At 37.2% G+C, this 10,449-nt stretch overlaps 1 protein-coding gene across 1 annotated transcript in view; it reads left to right on the forward strand.

Annotated features, from left to right (window-relative positions):
- The window catches only part of fgfr3 (fibroblast growth factor receptor 3), a 46,346-nt gene extending 37,664 nt beyond the window's left edge, over positions 1-8,682 (forward strand). The window contains exons 9-18 of the mRNA XM_016240159.1: positions 533-708; positions 1,815-1,960; positions 2,043-2,164; positions 2,673-2,783; positions 2,879-3,069; positions 3,259-3,381; positions 5,054-5,124; positions 6,981-7,118; positions 8,246-8,351; positions 8,438-8,682. Coding sequence (XP_016095645.1) covers positions 533-708; positions 1,815-1,960; positions 2,043-2,164; positions 2,673-2,783; positions 2,879-3,069; positions 3,259-3,381; positions 5,054-5,124; positions 6,981-7,118; positions 8,246-8,351; positions 8,438-8,605 — 1,352 coding nt within the window. The 3' untranslated portion in view covers positions 8,606-8,682. The remainder of the gene's footprint in view (positions 1-532; positions 709-1,814; positions 1,961-2,042; positions 2,165-2,672; positions 2,784-2,878; positions 3,070-3,258; positions 3,382-5,053; positions 5,125-6,980; positions 7,119-8,245; positions 8,352-8,437) is intronic.
- The last annotated feature ends 1,767 nt before the right edge of the window (positions 8,683-10,449 follow it).

Raw genomic sequence — 10,449 nt, forward strand, 5'->3', positions numbered from 1 at the left:
TTATATTCCACATGTGTCTTGCCACATTAGTTCTCGAGACTTTTAAACAGATTTTGCACTGAGGAAAAGTTGTTTGAAGATGGTTTGTATGTCTTTGAATCATTTGTGTTGCTTACATCAGACATTATCACACTTTGATTTATTATATTATGTTGCAGTCCCCAGTAAAAAATCAGTTATTTTCTCATCAAAGCAAAGCTCATCAAATATTACTTGCATTTGGCACTTGTTAAGCGCTCGAACCTTGACAATAGACAACACTAATAGAAAAGTGAGCCATTTTAAAACATTTTAATCGATCGTCGTGTCTGAAATTCACATATTTCTGAGTAGGTACTTCTTTTAAATAAGAACTTAATTCGCAGCTGTTTATAAAGGATGTTCTAAATAGTATGGTGTGTTGTATGAATGTAATTCAGACGTACTACCATTCACAACAGTCATTGTTTCATGTATAGTGCAACACATTAGTACATTTGTCTCATAATGTAATCACCGCACGTCTAATCTGTGCTCTTGTGCTCTGTGTCAGCGGTAGAGATGAAGAGAGAGGATGACTATGCGGACATCCTCATCTACGTGACAGGCTGCGTGCTCTTCATCCTCACCATGGTCATCATTATCCTCTGCCGTATGCGGATGAACACGCAGAAGACTCTCCCCACACTGCCCGTTCAAAAACTGTCCAAATTCCCCCTCAAGAGACAGGTAACAGAAAGTAGATACAAGATTTGATCAGCCTATTTCCTATCTTCTTTCACTCTTTAATGTAAAGCTGTTGTAGTATGTCTTTGGGCTATTGGTATCTATGAAGACATACACTGTGTGGATGTCATAGATGTGATGTGGCAGAGGGATATTCATGCTCTCCTGGAGACTGCCAGTGTTTATATCATGTTTCTCTCCTGGTGAAACTCTCTCTCTCTCTCAGTTGTTTTAAACATTTTAAATCGCAGCAGCTGCAGCTGACACACACAATCTCTCTCTAATCTCTGTCGCTCTCTCAATCTCTTCTTCTTTTTCCCTCAAGTTATTTCCAGCAATCAAAGCCTGACAATGTCACACTGGAATCAACGCAAGCTACATAATCACGTTGTAGTGTTTTTTTGTTTCTTTCATTCAAATAGTGTGTGTGTGTAGGTGTGTATTTTGAGCCAGTTCTGATTTTAGAAAATATTGAGATATCATTGTCAGACAGTTTGATCTTCCTACCGCTGACATACTTTCTCAGTGTCTCATGAAAGCCTACACAGATTTGCATTTCCTAAAGGAAATAGCAGTGCTCGCAAGGAACTAAAAGAATAGTGCTCAAGTTAAGGCAAACATGCCGTTGTCATGACATTCAGCACACTTTGTGTGTTGATTCTTGTGCAAAGACAGTTATGGATGGCTAAAAAGATGCAAATCAGTGCTGGAGAGAAACCACAGTTTGGGATGAAAATATTACATTATGATGATGCCGTTGATGTTAGTTGGAAGAAAGAAAAAAAAGAGAGCCAGTTGAGCTGGTGGCTCCCAAGCAATTTTTGGATACAAGACAACAGCAAAACTCCAGATGATAGCTATGTGTGCATGGAAGCACTGAAATGTTGCTTCATACAGTCTTCTGTGGTCCATTATGTGGAGATCTGACAGCTACAAACCTCTCTCTCAGAAGCACTCTGACTTCTGTCTGCAACACACAACACTTCAGAGTAGATGATATTCTTAAAATAGACATCTTGATCCTTCCTCTCTCTGTCTTGCTCTTATTTTCACGGTCTTATTCTCTTTCAGGGACAATAACATGCTGTTTTTATTCTTTACCCAAGCAGGTGTCCTTGGAATCTAACTCTTCCATGAATTCAAACACCCCGTTGGTCCGGATCGCCCGCCTGTCATCTGGTGATGGGCCCATGCTGCCCAACGTTTCTGAACTTGAACTGCCCTCTGACCCCAAGTGGGAATTTCCACGTACTAAGTGAGTTACAAGCTGAAGTGAACATCAAATGACCATAATATTTGTGAGTTTTGTCCCTTGCTGATTGATGATTCTGTTGTAGACTAACGCTGGGGAAACCGTTGGGAGAGGGTTGCTTTGGGCAGGTAGTGATGGCTGAAGCCATTGGGATTGACAAAGAGAAACCCAACAAACCTCTCACTGTTGCTGTCAAGATGCTCAAAGGTGAGTGTGTATAAATTAAATTCCAGATTATATATTTTTTTACTGAATGCCAAAAAATATAAAATAAACATTAGTCCCAGTGCACAAAAAATATCATAAATACAGTGAGTGTGCTTAACTGTAATTAAATAATAAATACTAATATACTAATAATATATCCTCCCATTCAAAATGTTGGGGTCAGTAACATTTTTCTGAAAAATATTTCTATTTCACATAAATGCTGTTCTTTTGAACTTTCTATTCATCAAATAATCTGAAAAAAAAAGAAAACAAAAACAACAGAAATATTAAGCAACTGTTTTCAACATGGATAATAATAAGAAATGTTACTGGAGCACCAAATCAGCATATTAGAATGATTTTTGAAGGATCGTGTGGCACTAAAGACTGGAGTAATGATGCTGAAAATTCAGCTTTGCCATCACAGGAATAAATTACATTTGAAAATATATTACAACAGAAAACAGTTCTTATAAATTGTAATAATATTTGACTGTTTTCTTAGATGACGGCACAGATAAGGACCTCTCGGACCTTGTGTCTGAAATGGAGATGATGAAGATGATTGGAAAACACAAGAACATCATCAACTTGTTGGGAGCGTGCTCACAAGATGGTCAGTATGCAGTATCCAGGATTTTTTTCCAGTATGTTTAGCTTTTGTCTGTTTAGATTTTTCTGACTGAACTGTTTCTGACTGTGTTCACGCAGGTCCTCTGTATGTGCTGGTGGAATATGCCTCTAAAGGAAATCTTAGGGAATACTTGCGGGCGAGAAGGCCTCCTGGGATGGACTACTCGTTTGACACTTGTAAAATCCCAAATGAAACTCTGACATTTAAAGATCTGGTGTCCTGCGCCTATCAGGTCGCCAGGGGTATGGAGTACCTGGCCTCAAAGAAGGTAACACATCTACTTATCTCAGTTTGTAAACTTTTTCAAATAGAAATAATTTAATATGCTTGAATTGTTTATAAAGTTTATAAATGCTGGCTACGGATGCCAGTTATTATTTTCCAGATGTGTACATCATAGCGTGTATTTATCAGACTTGAGCATAAAAGATGACCCTCTTTCTGTTTGTGTTGCCAGTGTATCCATAGGGATCTTGCGGCTCGGAATGTTCTGGTAACCGAGGACAACGTGATGAAGATTGCAGACTTTGGCCTGGCTAGAGATGTGCACAACATTGACTACTACAAGAAGACCACCAACGTAAGTCGACACTATTATCAATCTCAGAATGCTTGAAGGACAGCGCTCTTGGGTGGCATTGGAGTGAAACTCAGCGGATGTGGTTGCACACTGTATTTCAAATGTTAAGCCTGCAGGTGTTGAATTTTGTGTGTGCTTAGTTTAGGAACTTTTGAAGGTGCATTTATGAGAATTAATTAACTGTTGATTGAGGTCTGGAGTTGGTAATACGAACGTGTGGGTATTGGTGAGGACTGGGCAGTATTGAACACATCACAGTTTACCTGGCCTGCAGTACATTGTGAAATACAGTAGCTTCTGGGAAGCAACTAGCTAAGACTAGGGGTGCTGCTACAGTAAATTCACTACATTTTCAGTAACATGACATTAGCTTAGCTGTGGAAAAAACACTTGTTTTCCATTCATTGTGATGAACTGGTTAAAAAATGATTCACAAAGTCATTCGAATCAGCACCTTTTGTGTCGGTAGAACTCATTCTGAACTCATTCCTGTGTCTTTTTTGTTGCAGAATATACATTTGGGATTGAAAATAGTGACTTGGCTATTTTCAGTAATGTAATCTGAAAATTATAGGCAGTGCTGGCAAATTGTAGTCCATTACTGATTACAAATTACATGACAAAAAAATTTAGTTAGTAATGTAATCGGTTAGATTACTCATTTTAGGTAATGTATTCTGACTACTGTTTGATTACTTTTAGATTTTTATGTTATTTACTTTTATATTTTTGTCCAGACATTTGTCCAAATCAATAATTAGTCAAAGTCATTGGATGTGATGGAGATATAGTGTTTCACAGCTATATATCAGCAGTGTAAGTAACTTACATAATTATCCATCACATACATGGCCTAACTCATTGAGAGTTCCTTTTGTCCCCAATTTTAGAAGCATGGATCACCAATTTATTTACATGCCATTTAAATAGCCATTCTATATTATTAATATAGTCAAAGCTAAATGCTATTAAACACAGTAGGGTTTTCTAGAAAGTACATTTCAAAAGAGAAAAAAATAATAATTAGGGAGAGTCAATAAATGATAAATAATTTACTATCTTTGTGTGAACAATATGTAATCATGTAATCCATAAAAAAGTAACTGTAATCTGATAATGAGCATTTTAAAATATAATATAATATAATTACAGGTACCTAATTTTTGTAATCTGATTGCGTAATCCAGATTACATGTAATCAATTACTTCCCAGCACTGATTATAGGATATAATTTAAATGAAATTGCTTATATACCTTCAGTGTAGTTACATTTTTGTTAATAGCATGTAGTGTGCTTTCTCCTTTTTAAACAGTTGGTTTTACTGTAGTTGAAGTACCTTAAATATGATTATAATAGCTTTTAGCAAGATAATCTTAGTTTCCCTAACACTGGTGCAATAAACGGAAATGTGTTTAATGGAACTGTTAGGTGTTGTGACGGTGGGTTTTAGATGTGAGGTGTGGCTGGGGAAGTATTTGGATATTGGATGGGACAGTTGGAGATTAAAGAGCATCGGAGAGCGGAACGATGTTGACGCGGACTGCTGAAGTGTATTTGCATTAGACAGGACAGTAGGAGATTAAGCTGCATGCCTGTTGATGTTCGTTGGGTGTCTGTATGTCTATCTGGGTCAGCACCACTGTTGTTCTGACTGTTCTGTGTCCTTTCAGGGTCGTCTGCCCGTCAAATGGATGGCACCAGAAGCACTGTTCGACCGCGTCTACACGCACCAGAGCGATGTGTGAGTTTACATTGCCATGCATAGCTCTTCTTTTTTCCTCCATCACTTCATGCCATCTGTTCATAAAGTTCATCAAGCGGTAAAGGAATGCAAGTGAACACCATAACCCTGCAACAATAGCATCAAAGCCATCCAAGAGAGCGTGCCAGTGTTTCCTACACTGGAAATCACCGGTGATGTTCAGAGATGTGAAAAAAAACATATTTGACCTAAGTTAAAAAGAGAGAAATAAAACAAAGACAACACATCTTTCTGTTCTTTTGCAGGCTGCACTCAACAATAATCATACAGCATGACTAGTATAGTCTAATTCACAAAAAATCATGTAATGAATCAGCATAAATATGTTATTACATAAATATAAATGTGTGTGTGTATATATATATATATATATATATATATATATATATATATATTACAAAAATCTGATTTGTTTAGCAAACATTGGTGTTTGTGCTAGTCTATCGTTCAGAAATGAGGGAAAGTTATAATCTTAAGGCTGCATTTATTTGAGCAAAAATACAGTAGAAACATCAATATTGTAAAATATCATTACAATTTAAAGTAACTGTTTTCAATTTAAATATATTATAAAATGTAATTTATTCCTGTGATACAAAGCTGAATTTTCAGCATAATTACTTCAGTCTTCAGTGTCACATGATCCTTCAGAAGTCATCATAATTTGTTCATTTAGTGATAAAGAAACATTTCTTACTATTATCAATGTTATTATTATTATTGTCTTATTATCAATGAAAACAGTTGTGCTGCTTAATATTTTTGTTATTTTTTTCAGGAGTCTTTGATGAATGGAAAGTTCAGAAGAACAACATTTATTTATTATAGAAACCTTCTGTAACATTATAGATGTCTTTGCTGTCACTTTTGATCAATTGAATGCATCCTTAAATAGATTAATAAACGTGTTCAATAAAAAAAAAAAAAATCTCACTGACCCCAAGCTTTTGAACGGTAGTGTGTGTGTCTGTGTTTGCACAGCAGGTTTTGATTAGTATGTTAGTATACTACACACTGTCTCTCAGTAGACCGAACACCCATTCATCACACTCAGACTGGTACCCGGAGCTGCACTTTCCAATATGTCTAAATACTCTTTAATCACAGTTGGCCTGAGACAGCAGTAATAGAATAATATCATTTGCCTCTGCCTATAGGCTGTACTTATGCTATGATATATGAGCAGTGAGCCCTTCATTCACTCAATCTGCTCTGTATGTGTGTGAGTTTGTGTGAGCACCACGCTGATGGGCGTAAATGAGATTTGACTCCAACATAAAGCTAATGAATGGATAGTGATATAATGACGAGCCAATTATTCAGCCCCCATAAGGCTTCTAACTGACTGTGTGTGTGTGTGTTTGGCCGGGTAGCATTAACTGGCTCATAGCTCCTGTTGTCTCTTAGCGTGGCTAATTTGATTAGCACTGCTCAGTGGTGGCGTGGGAGGAATGGGGCCAAAACAAAAGAGCCCTGAGTTAACAGAGCAGCTTGTGATAACACTCACCCACATACACATGTGCGCACACACACTCACTCTAGTTTAATAGACTCACGTCTCATATCACCAACATACATTATAAGCCTCAGTGAGAACCAACAAAACTCCTCTCTCTCATCTGCCAAGTATCTACACCCCAGAGAGAGACAGGCAGACAGACAAATAGTGAGAGTATTGTGACTCTACTATTTCAAGCACAACCAGCATATACAGGCCTAACAAGTGTTTAGACACTTCATTTATCATTGAATTGGACTTATGTTTTGTACTGTACTGTAAATGTGTGATTGTTGCCTCTTATTTGTTCTGAACTGTGACCTCTCTTGCATCTCAGGTGGTCTTACGGAGTGTTGTTGTGGGAGATTTTCACACTGGGCGGCTCACCGTACCCAGGTATCCCAGTGGAGGAGCTCTTTAAACTGCTGAAGGAGGGTCATCGGATGGACAAACCTGCAAACTGCACTCATGAACTGTACGCTTTTGATCTTCTTTGCTTTTCATCTAGAAAACTCTTAAGACCTTCTTATTCTTCTCTTAAAATAAAGCTGTAAAATAGGGCTGAATGATTAATACCAATATGGTTTAGTGCGATTATTAAATCACAAAAGCTACAATTTAGTTTAATATAAAAAAGAGAAGAAACAAATCAATAAAACTCCACTGTTTAATGTTTCAAAATGAAGAAATTAAGGTAGCCAAAAACATTTAGTATTGTGTGTTGTGTATATAGTATATAGCATTGTGTGTGTATATATATATATATATATATATATATATATATTTACAATACTATATATATATATAGAGAGAGAGAGAGAGAGAGAGAGAGAGAGAGAGAGAGAGAGAGATCAAATACTCCTTTATTTTACAGTGAAATAATATTATTACAATTATAAAAAATCTTTTTTGTTTGTTTATTTATAATAGTAACATAAAATAACACACACACACAAAAAAAAATTTTTTGGGACAAATTGTGCAGCCTGACAAACAAGCAAACCTGAACAAAAATGCATTTTATTTTTATCAGAAACGTCACAATTCAATATTTGCTGCCTTCATGTCCTAATTACTGTACTTTGTAATTACTAGACGGCAATCCAGACGTTCTATTCGAAAACTGTTCACATCCTCAAACTCAAAATGATGTTTATATGACCATTAATCTGTGTAATTTGAGTAATCAATAGACAAACCCACAATAAAACAAGTAACATCTGTTGTGCAAATGCCTAAGCTAGTTTATTTAGCAGGACATTAGTTATCCAACTGTATTGTTTATCGTTTACTTTCAGATTATTCTTGCATTATTAAAATATCAACAATAGTCATTTATAGGAATTAAACATAAAATATTACAAGATAAACTACATTTACCTGATGCTGGCATCATTTAGAGTTGTTTTTTGTGCATGTGCTCTCGGAAAAGTCAGTTTACGAGTTATTAAAAGTAATTACAAAACTGCTTTTTACAAGTCTGAATCTCATAATTACAGTAATTCCAACATGACGTGGATGCACCTATTACCCATTAGTATGAAAATTGTATTTCTGGCATGTATTAAATGCATGTATTGTTTTGTGTTGTGATTTGTGCAGGTACATGATTATGCGGGAGTGTTGGCACGCTGTTCCTTCACAAAGGCCCACGTTCAGACAGCTGGTGGAGGATCACGACAGGGTTCTTTCCATGACCTCCACTGATGTAAGCTCTTGTTTAGCAAACCAAACACCTTAACTCTTATTAACCTGAACTCGCCAATTCTGATGTGTGTGTGTTTCATCCATCAGGAGTATCTGGACCTGTCGGTGTCGTTTGAACAGTATTCCCCTACCTGTCCAGACTCTAACAGCACCTGTTCCTCTGGCGACGACTCTGTGTTTGCTCACGACCCTTTACCTGACGAGCCCTGCCTCCCTAAACACCACCTCCACAGCAATGGGGTCATACAAACATAAGGACCCAGGACAGAAATGGTGGTTTGTGGGGACCTTCCGGTTCGCTGCACTGGACCAGCATGTGGAGGCAGTGCAGACGGGGCTCCTGGTTAAGTGTGGATCTCATGAAACGCTCAACGAGAAGCTTCAGACTTCCAACTGCTCACAGGTCTGAATCACGGATTACACCCCTCTCCTTCAGCTCCTTTTCTTTCAAATCATTATTCAGCTTTTTGTCTATGAAAAGAGAATTCCTATTTTTATATTTGGCCAGTTTCGCTTTTCCTTTGCAGTCAGAAGGGTCACACCATTCCGTGCCTACCAAAAAAAACAAAACAGACAAATTACTGGACCGGAAACAAAAAGAACGGATCGACACTGTTTTACAGCACGGTTCTGAAGCAACGGACAGAGTCGTCCTGGCACACATGGACAGGAAGTGGTTTTACAGCAATATCTGACTGGAGTGAGAATCAAACCCATGGCCAGTCTCTCCTCTCCACTCCTCTCCTCACAAAGAACATTTTTCATCCTTTTTTAATAAGAAAAGAGAGAAAGGTCTCCTAGATGTGAGATATAATTAGACGATATATAACTGTGTGCTTTGTACGTATCTTATAGTTTTTATTGTAAATATATAGATATAAATATGTATCATATTGCAGTCGGTAGCAGTGTACTTAAAAAAAAAACGAATGAAAAAAGAATGACATTTTAAAAGCAAGTGAGCATACACTGTTGAGATCATGTAAACATTTAATCTTAAAAAAGCAAAACAAAAGTTTTATTTGAATTAACATGTATATTTGTAAAGCTATTTATAGACGTAAGGTTTTTAAGGGGGTCTAAAATTATAGTCGGGTCTTGGTGCTGTAAACAAAGGGTTTTTCTTTAAAATTTTGTAAGTTATTTACCACAGAAGTGCAAGATTTCAACCGGTGGGTTGTATTTTATTTTTGCTTGTTTTCTTCCATTTCTTAGTTTACAGTGACAAGAATGTATGAGAAGCTAATTGGCGATATCAGCAGAGCAAAATGATGAAATTATGAATTCTAAACACGAAACAAGTACGCCAGAAATTGCTTTGCCCGTATCTCAGTATTGAATTTAATGATAAAAGGACCACAAGTGCTTCTGATCTTCATGAGGAAACTGCACCGGTGTGTAGTTTTAACTCCAGTCAGACTCACACATAAAGCACTTTTCATCATTTTTGTATATTTAAAAAAAATCTCCATATTTGGGCTTCCATGCATGAGATCCGTTCACCATAGTATTTCAAAAAACAGTGTTGGTTTTCTCTGATTATGAGCGCTGTGGTCTTTTCATCCAGCTCTATGATATGAAGGAGTGCTATGTGGGTAAAACCTACCATAGCATATAGATATATGGTGAAACCATATTATGAGTTTGTCGCTCTTATTTGCTCTTTTGCTAATGAATATGTATAATAACATTTTGAGTTAATCCTCCGGGTCGGTATGTTTGCAAAGTGCCAAAATCTTTCTCTCTGCTCTGAGTTTTATGTTAATGAGTACAGAACCGTTATTGCTATTCAACTCTAGCGTGCATGGTTGTCAGATGAGTGTCTCTGGCCCTGCGAATCTAAGCGAAGCATTATGGGATAGCTTGGTCGTGTCTCAGGGTGTCCTCAGACAATTGCATTCAAGCAGAAAGCCGGCAATAATATATAATGGGGGAAAAAAGAGGATGATTCGCTTGCTGCTAAACTACGAAAACTGTAGATTTGATAGGAGGTGACTGTACAGGTGCCGAGTGAAGCAGTCGCTCCCTCCTCCTGCAAACCATTGAATTTTTGTACTTGTCAAGTGCCTGGGAGGGAGTTGAGTGGCTGAATATTGCGA

This window comes from Sinocyclocheilus grahami, unplaced genomic scaffold (assembly GCF_001515645.1).
Source record: "Sinocyclocheilus grahami isolate Dianchi unplaced genomic scaffold, SAMN03320097.WGS_v1.1 scaffold583.1, whole genome shotgun sequence".
In the NCBI taxonomy this organism is placed as follows: domain Eukaryota; kingdom Metazoa; phylum Chordata; class Actinopteri; order Cypriniformes; family Cyprinidae; genus Sinocyclocheilus; species Sinocyclocheilus grahami.